Raw genomic sequence first — 17,472 nt, 5'->3', positions numbered from 1 at the left:
AAAGGTGACATAATCAGAGCTAATAAAACTAGGGCTAAAAAGAGCAACAGCAGCACAAGAGCACAGGGGTTAATTAAGCCAACCAATTTTCATTCCATCTTGAGAGGCCTGACAAAATTAACTACAGAGTCTATATTAACATTTTTAGAAATAGCCACCATTGATCAAAATAAGCTAACATGGGAATATATCTGTAACATTTAAGTCACATTTTAAATTAAATTCACAGAGAACTGTAGAGGCCTGATGATTTGAGTTAGTATAGTGAGATTGACAGGATTCAGCTTTGTATCTTTAAAAACCATTTACACAAATCCCTGATCTCAGACAAATGCATCTGACAATGGAGCAAAATTATTCTAAGCAAATAACAACAGATCTGAAAGGAGCTAGAATAATGTGGTCAAAGATTAAGGAGTCAGTTACTGCAGTAAGGAGGGACGATATCTTGGAAGGGTCTTGAAATGGGGTTTTGTGGGTAGAGTTTAGGAATAACAAGGAGCAGTCACAATACTGGGAGTGCAGTATAGGTCCCCAAACAGTTAACAGGCAATAGAGGAGCAGACATGTAGATAATCCACTGAGGTATGTAAAAATAATAAGAATAATAGGGTAATTATATTAGAGGATTTCAACTTCTCCAACATTAATTGGGATAGGCGTAATGTAGTGCAAAGGGTTTGAAGGGGGCGGATTTCTTGAAATGTATTCAGGAGAGCTTTTTGTGTCAATATGTAGAAGACACAACAAGGGATGGCATAGTGCTGGATCTAATTCTGGGAAATGAAGTTGGACAGGTATTTGAGGTGGCAGTGGAGGAGCATTTTAGTGATAGCAATCACAACACAGTACAATTTAAGTATGTTTTGGAAAAGGAAAAAGGTGGTCTGCACAAAACGGTTTTGGATTGGGGGAAGGCAGATTTTATTAGTATCTGGCCAAAGTGGGCTCGGAACAGCTTCTTGTGGGAAAATCTACAGCAAAGTAGTGGGGGATGTTCAAAAAAGAAATGGGAAGAGTACAGGCCCAACATGTTCCTTTTTGGGTGAAATGTAGGAACAACAAGCCCAGAGAATCCAGGATATCTAGGAATATTTAGAATTGGATAGGGAAGGAAAGAGAGGCTTCTAGCAAGTTTGGATGTGCTTTTACCTAAATCAGCAGAGGCCTCAGTGGAATATAGAAAGTAAAGGGAGGAACTTAAGAAAGCAATTAGGAAAGCAAAGAGAGGGCATTAAAAAGCATTGACGGGTAAGATTAGAGTGAATCTCAAGATACAAGTATATTAAGGGGATGGGGATAACGAGGGAAAGAGTAGGGCCCATTAGGGACCAAAGGGGCAATCTGTGAGAGGAGCCAGAGGACATTGATAGGATGTTAAATGAGCATTTCACATCTGACTTTACTCGGGAGAAGGAGGATGTAGCTACAGAAACTGGGGGGAGTGATTGTGAGGTCTTGAACAGTTTGACATAGGGAGTGAGGTGGTAATGGCAGGCTTAAAAGTGGACAAATCCCCAGGTCCGGATGGGTCGTATCTCAGGCTGCTGTGGGAGGCAAGGGAGGAAATTAATGAGGCTCTGACCCAAATTTTTAATTCCTCTCTGGCCACAGGGGAGGTGTTTGAGGATTGGAGGGCAGCACATGTGGTTCTACTTTTCAAGAACGGTGGTAGAGATAAACCAGAGAATTACAGACCAATGAGTCTCACATCATGGGCGAGATTCTCCGACCTCCCGCCAGGTCGGAGAATCATCGGGGACTGGCGTGAATCCTGCCCCCGCCGGTTGCCGAATTCTCCGGCACCGGGTATTCGGCGGGGGCGGGAATCACACCGCGCCGGTTGGCGGGGCCCCCCCCCCGCGATTCTCCGGCCCGGAGTCCCGCTGCTAAAATGCCTGCCCCGCCGGCGTAATTACCTTACCGGCAGGACAAGGCGGCGCGGGCGGGCTCCGGGGTCCTGGGCGGGCGCGTGGCGATCTGGCCCCGGGGGGTGCCCCCACGGTGGCCTGGCCCGCGATCGGGGCCCACAGATCCGCGGGCAGGCCTGTGCCGTGGGGGCACTCTTTTCCTTCCGCCTTCGCCACGGTCTCCACCATGGCAGAGGCGCAAGAGACTCCCTCCACTGCGCATGCGCGGGAATGTCGTCAGCGGCCGCTAGCGCTCCTGCGCATGCGCCGCCCGGAGATGTCATTTCCGCGCCAGCTGGCGGGGCACCAAAGGCCTTTTCAGCCAGCTGGCGGGGCGGAAATTCTCTGGCGCGGGCCTAGCCCCTTAAGGTTGGGGCTCGGCCCCCAAAGATGCGGAGCATTCCGCACCTTTGGGGCGACGCGATGCCCGACTGATTTACGCCGTTTTGGGCACCAGTCAGCGGACATCGCACCGATACCGGAGAATTTCGCCCCAATTGTATGGAAATGATTGGAGAAAATTCTGAAGGAGAGAATCAATCCCCATTTGGAAAGACTAGGTTTGATCAGGGATAGTCAGCATGACTTTGTCAGAGTGAGGTCATGCTGAACAAATTTGATTGAATTTTTCGAGGAGGTGATCAGGTGTGTAGATGAGGGTAGTGCAGTTGATGTAGTTTATATGGATTTCAACAAAGCTTTTGACAAGGTCTCACATAGGAGACTGATAATGAACGTAAAAGCACATCCAAACTTGGCAAGTTGGATCCAATACTGGCATAGTGGTAGGAGACAGAGGGTGGTTGTAAAAGCTTGTTTGTGTGACTGAAGGCCAGTGCCCAGTGGCAAACCACAGGGATCAGTGCTAGGTTCTTTAGGGCAGCATGGTCGCACAGTGGTTAGCACAATGGCTTCACAGCGCCAGGGTTCCAGGTTCAATTCCCGGCTTGGGTCACTATCTTTGCGGAGTCTGCACATTCCAAAACCATGTCTGCGTGGGTTTCCACCGGGTGCACCGGTTTCCTGCCAAAAGTCTCGAAAGACGTGGGGCGGAATTCTCCTCCCCCCCCACGACGGGTGGGAGAATCGCTGGGGCGCCGCACGAGTCCCGTCACGCCGCCCCGGCAACCGCATGCGATTCTGACACCCCCCCCCCCCCCCAACCGGCTTGGCGAGATTCACGGCTGGCCGCTGGGAGAATCGCCGCTCGCCGTTTGCAACGGGCGAGCGGCGATTCTCCGGCCTGGATGGGCCGACCGGCCTGCCCAACACGGCGGGTTCCCGCCGGCGCCGTCCACACTTGGTCGCTGCCGGTGGGAACAGCACGGGAACGCTGGGGGGGGGGTCTCCCTGCACGGGGGGGCCTCAAAAGGTGTCTGGCCCGCGATCGGTGCCCACCAATCGGCGGGCCGGCCTCTCTGAAGGAGCACCTCCTTTCCTCCACCGCCCCGCAAGATCTATCCGACATCTTCTTGCGGGGCGGCCTCGGGGAGGACGGCAACCGCGCATGCACGGGTTGGCGCCGGCCAACCCACGCATGCTCGGATTACGTCATTTGCGCGGCGCCGCTTTTACGTGGCGCCAAAGCCCGGCAAGCGTAAATGACGCAACGCCGCTCCTAGCCCTCCGGGGGCAGGCGAATAGGGGACTGGGAGCGGGCTCCGCGCAGGAGTGAAACACTCCAGTTTTCACTCCGGCGTCGGGACTTAGTCTCCCGATGGGAGAATTGCGCCCGAGCTGTTAGTTAATTTAGACATTCTGAATTCTCCCTGTGTACCCGAACAGGCGCCAGAATGTAGCAACTGGGGAATTTTCACAGTAACTTCATTGCAGTGTTTATGTAAGTATACTTGTGACAATAAAGATTATTATTATCATTGTTTGTGATATACATAAACAATATACATAAGAATGTGGGGGGGGGGGAGGAGTTGATAAGTATGTTTGAAGATGACACAAAGATTGATAGGGTGGTTAATAGTGAGGAAAAGTGTCTTGGGTGGCAGGAAGATATAGATGGATTGGTCAGATGGACAGATCAGCGGCAATTGGAATTTAACCCTGAAAGTTGCGAAAAGATGCACTTTGGATGGAGTGCAAGACAAGTGAGCATTCAATGAATGGCTGAACACTAGGGAGCTCGGAAAAACAGAGAGATATTGGGGTGCTTGTCCACAGATACCTGAAGGCGACAGGACAGGTTAATAGGGTAATTAAGAAGGCATAAGGGACACTTGCCTTTATCAGTCGTCGCATAGATTATAAGAGCAAGGCTTATGTTGGAGCTGTACAAGACTTTGGTTAGTCCACAGCTGGGGTAATATGTGCAGTTCTGGTCACCTCACTTTAGGAAGGATGTGATTGCACTTGGAAGGGTGCAGAGGAGATTCACCAGGATGTTGCCTGGGATACAGCATTTTATCTATGAAGAGAGGCTGGGTAGGCTGGGGCTATTTTTTCTAGGGTAGAGAAGGCTGAGGTGGGTCCTGATTGAGGTTGTAAGGGTCCTTCCTGTTTATTCCTAATTTCCTCTTTCTTTTATTTTGCCATTATCATTTTTGATCCATGGGTGATTAATAGACAAGTAACTTTAAGTCAAGCAGCAGAGAGAATGAAGAATTCAGAAGCTATGGGAGTGAACACTCTGCTAGTTTGAACAGGGGCACCAGAGAGGGAGAGAGAGTTGGGCTGGGACTAGTTTTGATTAATTGGCCCAAAAGGCTGTATTCTGCCCCTGTAGCAGGTGATAATTGGATCCTGTCTCAGTGGAATGCTTTGCACAGTCCCAAGAAGTTTCAGTTTGACTCCTGGACACAGAAAGACAAAGACCCATGTTCTCTCCTTCTCCAGAAAGGCTGCGAGTGTCATCTTCCTGAAACTGCAGAGAACCTGAATGAATGAATCTACTGGAAAACTATTAAAGGCTGCAAACAAAAAACAGGACTCTCTCCCTCTCCAGAAAGGTTGTGAGTGCTGTATTGCTGGAACTACAAAAGCCTGAATGAATCCACAGTAAAAACCTTGAACTGAAAGCAAAGTTTGAACAGGAGTAATGTGCTGGAAGCACCCATCTGAAACAAATAATCTTTTTTTCTCTTTTACTTATTTATTTTACCCCCCTTTCTTTCCCTCTGTGTTTGTCTGTCATGTGTGTATTATATACATGATATATTTTATATGAAAATCGCTTATTGTCACAAGTAGGCTTCAAATGAAATTACTGTGAAAAGCCCCTAGTTGCCTAATCGGGGAGGCTGGTACGGGAATTGAACCGTGCTGCTGGCCTGCCTTGGTCTGCTTTAAAAGCCAGCTCTTTAGCCCTATGCTAAACCAGCCCCTTGTTCTCTCTTTCAGAATTTTCTCCAATCATTTCCATACAATTGAGGGTGGAGGGTCAAGTTGAAGTGGGGAATTAAGAATTAGATAATAGTTAATCAGTTGTATTTGCTGCAGATTTCATTATAGTTCTGGTTATAAATAAACACTAATTGCGTTTAAACTTACAAACCTGGTGATTGTAATTATTGGACAGCAAAGAGCCAAAGACTTCGGATATTTTTCTGAGACTCCAGGTTAAGTGGGACTGGAGTTGACCGTGCACTAACCCAGGGTGTCGTAACAAGGTGTATACAATTATGAAGGCTATGGACAGGGTGGATAAGAAACAGCTGTTCCCGTTAGTTGAAGGGTTAATAACGAGGGGGCATAAATGTAAGGAGGGGGCATAAATTTAAGGAGAGGGACAGAAGGTTTAGATGGAATTTGAGGGAAAGAAAATTCACCCAGAGGGAGGTAGGAGTCTGGAATGCGCAGCCTGGGAGGGCAGTAGAGGCGTGAAACTTCACAACCTTTAAAAAGTGCGTGGATGAGCACTTGAAATCTCATATCATTCAAAGCTATGGGCCAAATGCTGGAAAGTGGGATTAGTGTAGTTTTGTCAGTACAGACTTAATGGGCAGAAGGGCCTCTTCTGTATTGAATGATTCTATGACTAAGACAAACCACGCCTTTCGCACCAGTCACCCTATCATTGTGACAAACTTAACAGATACACATTTTTTATGAGCATGAACCTGGACTCCAACACTGTGTAATCCAGCAAACTGACATGCTGATGTGCTGCACCATTTGTATTTGTTTTTGTTATAGAGTGGAAGAGAATATAGTGATATAGAGCATTACTCTAATGAACTAGATCACAGAATGGTGAGGCACAAATTTGAGGCTTGGTTCTCAGATCATCTGCTTCTGATTTCAAATCAGTTACCATGGAGAAGTCATGAGGTTGAGACCCTTGATTCCCTTTAGGGAATAAAGGAAAACTTGGGGAACTCATTCACCTCTTCGTCGTTAGTTTCATAATAAATAGGAGCAGGAGTTGTTCATACTGTCCCTTGAGCCTGCTCCACCATTCAATTAAGATTGTTCTATCTCAGCTCCACTTTCTTCCCCGATCTCGCTATCCCTTGTTTCTCCTGGTGGCCCAAAATCTATCTATCTCAGTTATGAATATAACCAACGACTGAGCATCTACACTCTTCTGAGGTAGAGAATTCCAAAGATTCAAAACATCCTGAGTGAAGTGATTTTTCCTCATCTCAATCTTAAATGGTCAAGCCCTTATCCTGTTTCAGTATGGCATTGGCAGTAATCGGGGATGGGGAGAAATCATTCAAAAATATATAAATTACTTAAAAGAAAACAGGGTATGGCACTGTAAGATGTCATTCGTAATTTTCACACTGAGCAGCCTTTTGATTAACTCCCCTCAAAAATACAATATCAAAATCAATTTTGACTATATGGTATATATAACAATAGTCCAGCTCTTCCACTAACTATATAGCCCCTAAAAAAGCCACAGCTCACCAAATTCTAATCAGTTTTTAAACCAAAACATTAAAAGGACCTGACAATCGTAACCTACCAGTTATATACTTTTTGGTATTACTTACCAGTTATATACTTTTTGGTATTACTTCTAAATCGGTCATCAACCAGGATCAGTGCTCCCCAGTCATTCCTATGTCGAATACATCTGTAAGTGTATTATAAGCTGGTATTATTTTCTAACAAAAATACCCCACTCCATGGTAAATATGTTCAATTTTAAAATAGACACTGATTTCCTGCACATTTCTGATTCTAAGTGCGACAAAGAACACTTCAATCTTGGAGCTCCCAGAGAGGTTGCATAATTTGCAATGCAAGTTATCCTCTTCCTTCAGTAAGATGAAGACATAGCGGTGACTTGATCCAAGTGTTAAAGGCGAGGTTAATGTAAGTAAATAGTCATAATGTGGAGAATTAAGAATGTCCAAATTACCTAACAGCACGTCTTTCAGGACTTGTGGGAGGAAACCGGAGCGCCCAGAGGAAACCCATGCAGACACAGGGAGAACATGCAGACTCCGCACAGACAGTGTCCCAAGCCAGGAATTGAACCTGGGACCCTGGTGCTGTGAAACAACAGTGCTAGTCACTGTGCTACCGTGCCACTTCAACCGTTTTCCAGCAACTCCGGGGTTGAGCAAATTTGAGTATTAATGGTTCACCCTCAAGGATGGAGTCCACCAGCCTCTGCTGCTCCACCCTTGCAGTCCTTTCCATCTGCAATTTGTAGGAAATTATCTTACCCCTGATAAGCACCTTAAGGGCTTCCCACAACGCAGAAGGCGAGATAGACTCACTTTTATCAAATTTAATATATTCCCCAATGGTAGCGGGCATTCACAAAATCTTTTGTCCGCAAGCAATGCCAGGTATAATCTTCATGGCAGACGTTGGGAAGGACCAGACTCTCCTGCCAAATCCACAAAATGTGGGGTATGGTATCAAATCACAATCGTTGAGTAACCCACCCTCTCCACCGAAGGGAGGAGAGACCTATCTTCCAAATTAAGTCAATATAGGAGTATACCTGGGGAAAAAAGAAAAATCCTTATCACCCAGGTGCAAAAAACACCACGGATCTGTCCCCCATCTGCTCCATGAAAGCCAACCTTTGCCACCTCTGATGGAGTCAGATATTTGGGCATGGATCGATCCATCCTAGGATCCAGAACACAGTGTAAGTCACCCCCCAAGATTAGCTAATGCAAATCCAAATCAAGGATGGAGGCTGGCACCTTGTTAATAAAATCCACATTGACCCAGTTTGGAGTGTAGACGTCCCAGTTTGGAGCGTAGACATTAGCCAGGACTGCTGAAATGCCCGTCAGAGACTCACAAATAATAACATGTCGATCGGCAAGATCCTAGCGGCACAAAATTGAACCCTTTTATTGATTAAAATTGCCATGCCCCATGCCTACCATCAAAGCCCAAATTAAAAACTTGTCCCACCCACCCCTTCCGCAACCTGGTCTAGTCTCTGATCCGCAAGTTAATCTCCTGCAGAAACACCACACCAGCATTCAAACATTTAAGGTGAGCAAATATCCTCGATCGGATCACTTGGCCATTCAACCCCCTGATATTTCAGGTGACCAAATGAATTGAGGGCCTCTCACCCCCTCGATCGTCAGCCATTTCCACCAAGAGGGATTATCCAACAGTTTCATAGAAAGTGCAGCAACTAGGCCCGCCGAAGATGCCATCAAGCCCAGTAGCAAGACTAAACAAAGAAAAATCTACAAACTACCCCTACTGCCCTCCACCCAGCTCTCAAACAATATCGCACCCAAATATACATACAAAAAACAGTAAGGCAAACAAAAACCACTAAAACCTATTTCTGATAAACTCAACCCCAAACAGAACAAAAACAGGAAGCTCATTATCCAAAACAAAACTAATATAATGAGCTGCAGTCACCCCCACCGCAGTGCTCCTGTTAGCTAACTCTTCGGCTAGCATAGCGATTCCTGCCCAGAGTGAAGAAAAATACGAACAGAAAAAGGACACAATGTATAAAAACCTCTTAAAACATAGTACTTCAACAGGGAGCTATATATTTTCAGAATAACAAATAGAGCAAAACCCCCCCATAGAATTAAATCCCTCACCAAAGTCGAACTTGCGCAACATTCAACCCACACAAGGACAAAAATGCAAACATAAAGAAGGAACCCCAACAACGAGGGCAGCACAGTGGTGCAGTGGTTAGCACTGCTGCCTCACAGTGCCGAGGACCCGGGTTCGATCCCGGCCCCAGGTCACCGTCCGTTGGAGTTTGCACATTCTCTATCTCTTCCCCACCGACCCCCCCTCCCCCCCCACCCACCCACCCCCCCGCGTCTGCATGGGTCTCACCCCCACAGCCCAAAGACGCGCAGGTTAGGTGGATTGGCCATGCTAAATTACCCCTTAATTGAAATAAAAAAGGATTGGGTACTCTAAATTTAAAATAAAAAAGAAACCCCAACAACTCCCCATATCCACATGTCCATTCCAAAAGTTCAAAAAAGCCCCAAATTCTCAATCAACCCACATCCAGCCCATGCTTTTTTACAAAAGAATCTCCCTCCTCCGAGTGCCTCCAAAAAATAGTCTTTTCCCTCAAAAGTCACTCGTAGCCTTCCCAGATACACCACCCCAAATCGGACTCCACCTTTATATAGGGTGACTTTGGTCTTGTTAAACACGCCTGCTTCTTTGCCAGCTCTGCTCCCACAGCCTAATATAGCAGAGTGGCATGGCCTTCCCATTTGTAGTCGCGATGCTCCTCTGCCCATCTCAGGACCCGCTCTTTTTCTTGGAAGCTGAGAAACCTTACAATTACTACTCTCGGTGGTTCATTGGTGCGGGGGTTTCTGTCGGAGTGCCCGGTGGGCACGATCCAGCTCGGGAGGGGATGTGAATCCACTCTCCCCCATCATCTTCCCAAACATCTTACCAAACTAGTCTGTGGGAGATGAACCTTCCATCCCCTCTGGCAACTCCACAAGATGGATATTTTACCTCCTTGAACAATTCTCCAAATTATTCACTTTGGTCTTCAGCGCTTTATTCGCCTCAGCCATCAGAGACATCTCTGCCTGCAGAGGGGCAATCTGGTCACTATGCCTTGGAGGAGACACCTCCATGCCTTGTATTGCAGTGCCATGCACTTTTACTGCTTCGTTAGTCTTCCCCAATGCCAACTGAATGAGAGCCAGGGCCTCTTCCATTGACTTGCGGAGGTCCCCGACACTACCTGGCACTGCTTCTCAAATTTCACCACCAACGTGCCGGCACATCTCGGCTTTTAGTGGAGTGGCCAAAATCACAGAATCTGCCTCTGCCACTTTCTCCACCAATGAGTCCCAAGAAGCCTCCGATTCCACTGACGAATGTCTGCTCACAGGCTTTCCCCCCCCAGTCTTCCTGGGCATTTCCTCTATTTAGGCACCTTATTCCATTAAATGAGTGCGTTTTTAAACAAAAATACCCTCAGAAACTGAGCGAAAAGGGTTAAAGAACAGTACCCTACCGGGAGCAAGCTCATGCACATCTTCTCCCTACATAACGCCACCAATGTCTCAATTTCTCTAATCCTTTGTGTCCCATGCCAATGTGCATGTGGCTCAGGCAATAATGCAGAAATTATCACCTTTGAGGTTCTGCTTCTTAATTTCGTGCCTTGTCCCTCATACTGACTATGCAAAACCTCATTCCTCATCCTAACCAGGTTGTTGGTACCGACATGGACCATGACCACTGGATCCACCCTCTCCCACTGCAAGTCCCTCTCCTGCCTGAAGCAGATTTCCTGAACCCATGCACTGGACAGGCAACTGAGCAGACTGAACTCTTGGCTCTTGCTACAGAGAACAGTGTTAATTCCCCTCTTTATACTTTCCCCTGTATTCCATTACAATCTTATGTGATTCCCCAATTGAATGGTTTCCTGTACCACGGTGCAAGCTGAAAGAACCTCAAATCTGTTGGAAGCCAGGAACAGATCAGCCTGGAAAACAATTAATGCAATGGCGAGTCACCTGCTCGACCACAAGGGTCCAAGGGGTAATTTCTGATAGAAGGCTCCTTAACATTTTTTTGCTTTTGCTGCATGATATGGGAAAGGTACATTTGCATATAGGGATGGAATCATCCAAAGATACGTAACCATCTACAGGCCCGGTAGCCTTTAATGCCTGTACAAGCAGTGATAAAATAGAGTTCCATTTTAATATTTTAAACAAAGGAACTAGAGAAAATGCAATACGCAGAATCCAATGCATGTCATGGCTTCAGCATGACATGATACACATTATGAAACTGCACTAACTACACTGAGGCTCTAGTGTGCTTCCCCCAACTACCCAGAGTAGAGTTGAATGTTTGTGGATAGATTAAGTGATCCGCATCCGCTTTTATTTAGTCCAAAACTCAATCATTTTGTGCACGCTATGTATTGATACATATGGGCGGCATGGTGGCACAGTGGTTAGCACTGCTGTCTCACAGCTCCAGGGACCTGGGTTCAATTCCGGCCTCGGGTGACTGTCTGTGTGGCGTTTGCACTTTCTCCCAGTGTCTGCATGGGTTTCCTCCGGATGCTCTGGTTTCCTCCCACAGTCCAAAGATGTGCAGGTTAGGTGGATTGGCCATGCTAAATTGCCCATTAGTGTCCAAAAGGTGAAGTTGGGTGACTGGGTTACGGAGATAGTGTGGAGGTGTGGGCTTAAGTAGGGTGCTCTTTCCAAGGGCCAGTGCAGACTGGATGGGCCGAATGGCCTCCTTCTGCATTGTAAATTCTATGACTCTATTTATACATAAGCAAAATGCTGCAGATGCTAGAAGTCAGAAGTAAAAACATTAAATGCTGGATTAGAGCTCGTATGACCCTTCCATAGATCGGCTGTAGAGGTTCTGTAGAAAGGTCATATGGACTAGAAACATTAACTGTGTTTCCCTCACCACATATGCTGCCAGACCTCCTGAGTTTATCCAACATTTTCTGTATGCCTGTGCAATGTCACTAACTGGGGCAAGTATAATTCAGCTGTTGCAAGTGCAGTGGTATTGGTTAATGCACTTTGCTTGACCTGCGGACTGTGCTATGATGTGTTTTATAAGGGTGGGTTGGGGGATGGGGTTGGCAGTGGAGAAAGGGAGGAATTAGACGTCGTGTTTCCAAAAATAATGTTGACATTTCTGGTAGAACTACGTATTGTTAATCTACAGAATGGATTTTTATTTCATCACAACATCTGCTATTATATTAGGAGTACTCTAGATGACCAAGTTTTACTTAGCAGCATGTCACAGAGTGGCATTGGTTGGACCTTTCCAGTTGGAGGTGGTGGGGAGAATGCCATGGTTATCGTACTACCAGATGATCTTGCCTTATGATTGACAAATAAAAATCAACTTTTTTTCCATCAAAAATCTAAACGCAAAGCTGGGTTCAAGCAGGCTGCTGGTTGGAGCACCTACAGTTTTCCAATGAAGAAAGGCAAATTACTCCAGATAGAAGTACACCAATCATCCAAATTCAAGCACACTGCAGATTACACTACTCTTCCTGCTAAGATAGGAGGTAGATCTGTGAGAAGGTAGATGCAGGCGATCAACAAAAGGGAAATGGCGACAGAGTATAATCAAAAATGGTTTTAAATTTGACACAATTATTTCCAATAAAATGAAAACATTTTTGATGCTATGGCACATAAAAATATTTTCAAAATTTAAATATTTTAATCTTAATTTAGCAATACTTTAGCCATCTGATTGGATAAACTGGTCTTTATTTATCCTCACAAGTTTTAAAAGTATTCCATTGGATAGCTTCATGAAATTATGTTGATTAGAAGCCCTCCCAATAAGGCTGAAAATTAATGTGCACATGTTCTATTGCATGCTCAATGGAGTAGGGAGAGAATAGGAAATAAATCGCTTATACTTCTCAGCGAGAAGAGGGTTGTTTAAAAAACAATGCAGTCAGGTGAACAATTCACTTAGTGTATTTGATCCTCGAAAATGTAGTCATATAGTGCAGTGACCGTGCTTCCTGCGCATCGTAAACAAGTTCAAAATAGTTACATATATACCAGGGTAATTCAGCAAGCCATAGATTGTGCCAAGTTCTATTTTACTATGTAGGCTGGCTGTTCAAAATATATGCAAAATCAAATTACATCCACACATGCACCTGCGATCAGATTTCCTTCCAAATATCAGGATCATACGTATGCATGTCTGTATATCTGTTACATCATCCAACGGCATATTACAAAGCTGTTCTCACAGAATCATACTCTGTTAAATAGATTTTATTGAGGCCTGCATCTTCACTCTCAGGACTTTAGTTACAGTTCTCCTCCTGGCCACTGGACTCTATTTAATGGACTTGAACCCCCAAAACATCCTTAGCTTCTCCACAAAATCCTGGTTGATTAGGAGTTTCACTATTTGACTTATGAACGTTTACCTGCCCAGGGCTTGATTCAGTGCTCGAAATGCTTGAATTTCATACCACTGACTACCAGGAAGCAAACCACGTGTCCTTGAATGTTGGTCATTATATTTCCGTTTCAATTCAACCTGGAGCGGAACAACAAACACAAATCAAATAGTTGCACGTTAAAATTGCTAAAGCTTGTACATTGTACCTTTATATAAGACAAAACTAAAAAAGAATCAATGCAGCCAATTGCCAAGAAAACCTATCAGGAAAACCTTAGAAATTGTTATATTTCTGGTTATATTCTCATCATATTATGACATGTTGGGGTATGAGAGTGGTAATTAAAGCAAGGAACAGAGTGACAATGTGAATCCTGGCAATGTTTAACACATATGGTAATTTAGTAAGGATGGTTACAGAACAAGAACAAATTTGAATGGGTTGTTATGAGTCAAAGGAGAAGATATGTAAGGTGTGAAAGAAAGTGGTCATGGGTAAAATGTGGATAAAATGAGTTTACTTTTCTTTACAATTCTAAAATCTAAAGTAAAGAGATGAATTAATTAATTCTGGGAAAGAGCAGTTCTTTTTAAAAAAAAATTTAGAGTACCCAATTCTTTTTTTCCCAATTAAAGGGCAATTTAGCGTGGCCAATTCACCTACCCTGCAAGTCTTTTTGGGTTGTGGGGGTGAGACTCACCCAGACACAGAGAGAATGTGCAAACTCCACACAGACAGTGACCCGGGACCGGAATCGAACCCGGGTCCTCGCCGCCGTGAGGTGGGAGACAGCAGTTCTAAAGAGACTGGGTGAGACAATGGAGAGATCAAAGGGAAAGAACATATTTAAGGAGATACTGAAACTTTTGAAATGAGCTGTTTTAGATCTCAGCAGGCAGCAGGAATAGCTGGTGTACGCCCAACAAGCAGTGTGAACAAAGCCAGATCTGAAAAGCCAACTGCTGTTAACCTCAATGGGCACCCCAAGGGAAAATTAAAGCCACTGTGTGGTAAAAGTTACTAGACTTTTATAGATCTTAAAATCTATATGATGTTGCAGAGCAGATGGGGAAGTTTAACTCGAAAGGTAAATTAAGACTGTTTGGTACTGTGTTAAAGTATTGGTACTGTGTGAAGTCAATGTCATATTTAGTGCAATTCTACTTTATATTCCCTATTTCTTAATAAACATTTACTTTACTACAGAATCATCACAAGTAGTCAGGGACATTCTGGATTTCAAAACCTCCCAAATACTAAACAAATTGCAAGCTCAAGCGTGAAGGCAGTTGTTTCAAGATTCCCTTCTAGCATTTACCATCACCCGTACCCTTAACATAATCAACTGACTTGTGTACTCTTGACAGATGCCTCCTGACCTGCTGAATGTTTCAAAGGATTTCTCTTTGTATTCCAGATTTTCAATATCTGCAGTATTTTGCTTTCTGAAGTTTACAGTAAGACTTGTTCAGCAACAACCTGCAGCGCTTAACTTTATAAAAAGCTCTCAAGCTGCTCCATGAAGGTACAAAATAAAGAAACTTGGCTGTTGACCAAAGAAGCAAATACTCGGAGAGGGGACTAAAATCTTGGTTAAAGAGCTTTAAGGAGACTTCAGAAATAAGCTAGGAAAAAGCCACAAAGGGAAGAAACAAAGGATCAGGGGCGTCATTCTCCGACCCCCCGCCGGGTTGGAGAATCGCCGGGGGCTGCCGTGAATCCCGCCCTCGCCGGTTGCCGAAGTCTCCGGCACCGGATATTCGGCGGGGGCGGGAATCGGGCCGCGCCGGTTGGCGGGCCCCCCCGCTCGATTCTCCGGCCCGGATGGGCCGAAGCCCCGCCGATAAATTGCCATGTCCCGCCGGCGTGGATTAAACCACCTTTTGAACGGCGGGACAAGGCGGCGTGGGCGGGCTCCGGGGTCCTGGCCCGTGATCGGGGCCCACCGATCCGCGGGCGGGCCCGTGCCGTGGGGGCACTCTTTCCCTTCCGCCTCTGCCACGGTCTCCACCATGGCGGAGGCGGAAGAGACTCCCTCCACTGCGCATGCGTGGGAAACTGTCAGCGGCCGCTGACGCTCCCGCGCATGCGCCGCCCGGGGATGTCATTTCCGCGCCAGCTGGCGGGGCGGAAATTCCTCCGGCGCCGGCCTAGCCCCTCAATGTTGGGGCTCGGCCCCCAAAGATGCGGAGCATTCCGCACCTTTGGGGCGGCGCGATGCCCGTCTGATTGGCGCCGTTTTGGGCGCCAGTCAGCGGACATCGCGTCGTTTCGGGAGAATTTCGCCCCAGAAGTTTAAACTATAGGTGTTGAAGGTCTGGCAACCAGTGCAAGTCGGGAAGGATAATGGTGACAGGTACGTTGTGTGGGTAGGATACAGCCAGAGTGCTTGTTTGACCTACAGATTATTAAAGAAGATGCTTGCCGGGGAAAATTGGAATAGGTGAATCTGGAGATGACAAAAATATGGAAGAGAATTTCAGCAGAGAGTGGGCTGAGACAAGGTAATGTTATGAGAGTGGAAAATAGACAATCTTTGCTATGAAGAGGGTATGGGATTAAAACTCAACTCAGTGTTGAATAGGGCAACAAAAGGTAAATATAGCCTAGTTCTGCTGGAGACAGTCTTTTCACCTAGCAATGGAATGAATGTCAAGGATATAGAATTTAAGGGCTGAAGCCAACTATTTATTTAGCTAGTGAAAACTATGGTTCATCCAAGCAGATAACAACACAGAAGCAGTGGAAGATTAAAAGACATAGTGGAGAGGTAGAGTTGGATAGTTGGGTGTCAAGAGAATATATATAGAGGTTGACTCCACATCTACATATGGTATCTCTAAGGGTTAACTTGTAGATGAAGAAATAAGGGTAAATCCCTGGTAACTCCAAAAGCAGCGTGGGAGCAAAAAGAAAATGCTACTCCTGCAAGTGCTCAGGCCATATTATAATCAATCAGCAAATAGTACATGCCTTCCACTTCGATGTAAATACATGAATGTATTATATTTTATCAGTGTATAAAATTTATGTAATACTCAATTCAACTTTACAGAACAGAAAATGCCTAACAAATTCAATGACAAATGAAAAATATTTCAATGTTTTCACAGCTGCACAGGAAACATTTGACTGACTTCAGTGCCATTCTGTACACCAAATAATTAAATGTGGATACACAAGTTCTCTTGGCCTTTAGATAGTCAAATTATTGTCATGATACAAATAACAGAAATTCCTGAACAGAAACCAAAAAACATAAACATGATGACATAATTTAAATATTGCACAAACTTTAACTGAAATGAAAAAAGATCACAGAACTCACGGGTGGGATTCTCCCACCATCTGCACCGGAATCGCCTCTGGCGCGGGGGCGGAGAATAGCTGTTCACACCAGAAATCCGCCGCGACAGCGCTTCCGCAATTCTCCGTGGACCTGCCAGTCCCACGCGCGCGATCGATGCGGCGCCGGTCAGGGGCCATTGGAACAGGCCCCCGCGAAGATTCTCCGCGGTCGACCGGCCGGACTCTCGCCGGCGTGGTTTATATGTGGTACCACCAGGCGGGAGCTGGGACCCGGCGATGTCCAGGGCGCTGATCTCGCAGCGGGACAAGGACCCATTACAGTGTGGGTCGTATAGGCCAATCTCGCTCCTCAACGTGGACGCAAAGCTGTTAGCGAAGGTGTTGAGGACTGTGTCCCGGGGGTGATTCACGAGGACCAGACAGGTTTTGTGAAGGGAAGGCAGCTGAATACCAATGTACGGAGGCTCCTTAACGTAATCATGATGCCTGCAGTGGAGGGGGAAGTGGAGATAGTGGCGGCGATGGATGCGGAGAAGGGCTTCGTTAGGGTGGAGTGGGGGTGCCTTTGGGAAGTGTTGAGGAGGTTTGGGTTCGGGGAGGGGTTCATTAGTTGGGTTAGGCTACTTTACGAAGCCCTGGTGGCGAGTGTGGCCACAAATCGGAGGAGGTCGGAATACTTCCGGCTGTACCGGGGGACGAGGCAGGGGTGCCCCCATCCCCCTTGCTATTTACACTGGCAATTCAGCCTTTGGCTATGGCTTTGAGGGAGTCCAGGAACTGGAGGGGGCTGGTCCGGGGATGGGGGGGGGGAGGAACACCGGGTATCATTGCATGCCAATGACCTGCTACTGTATGTGGCGGACCCAGTGGGGGGGGATGCCGGAGGTGATGCGGATCCTCAGGGAGTTTGGGGACTTTTCC

General features: G+C 46.1%; 1 protein-coding gene across 2 annotated transcripts in view; it reads right to left on the bottom strand.

The window, feature by feature from the left end:
* The window catches only part of brip1 (BRCA1 interacting helicase 1), a 329,036-nt gene that overhangs the window by 12,693 nt on the left and 298,871 nt on the right, over positions 1–17,472 (bottom strand). For both annotated transcript variants that reach the window (XM_072469931.1, XM_072469933.1), the window contains exons 17-18: positions 13,267–13,379; positions 6,866–6,948 (exon numbers count right to left, since the gene is read on the bottom strand). In XM_072469931.1, coding sequence (XP_072326032.1) covers positions 6,866–6,948; positions 13,267–13,379 — 196 coding nt within the window. The remainder of the gene's footprint in view (positions 1–6,865; positions 6,949–13,266; positions 13,380–17,472) is intronic.

The sequence above is a fragment of the Scyliorhinus torazame genome, chromosome 12 (genome assembly GCF_047496885.1).
Source record: "Scyliorhinus torazame isolate Kashiwa2021f chromosome 12, sScyTor2.1, whole genome shotgun sequence".
Taxonomy (NCBI): domain Eukaryota; kingdom Metazoa; phylum Chordata; class Chondrichthyes; order Carcharhiniformes; family Scyliorhinidae; genus Scyliorhinus; species Scyliorhinus torazame.
The sequence above is the reverse complement of the archived record's forward strand: the minus strand, read 5'-3'. Positions and strand labels throughout refer to the sequence as shown.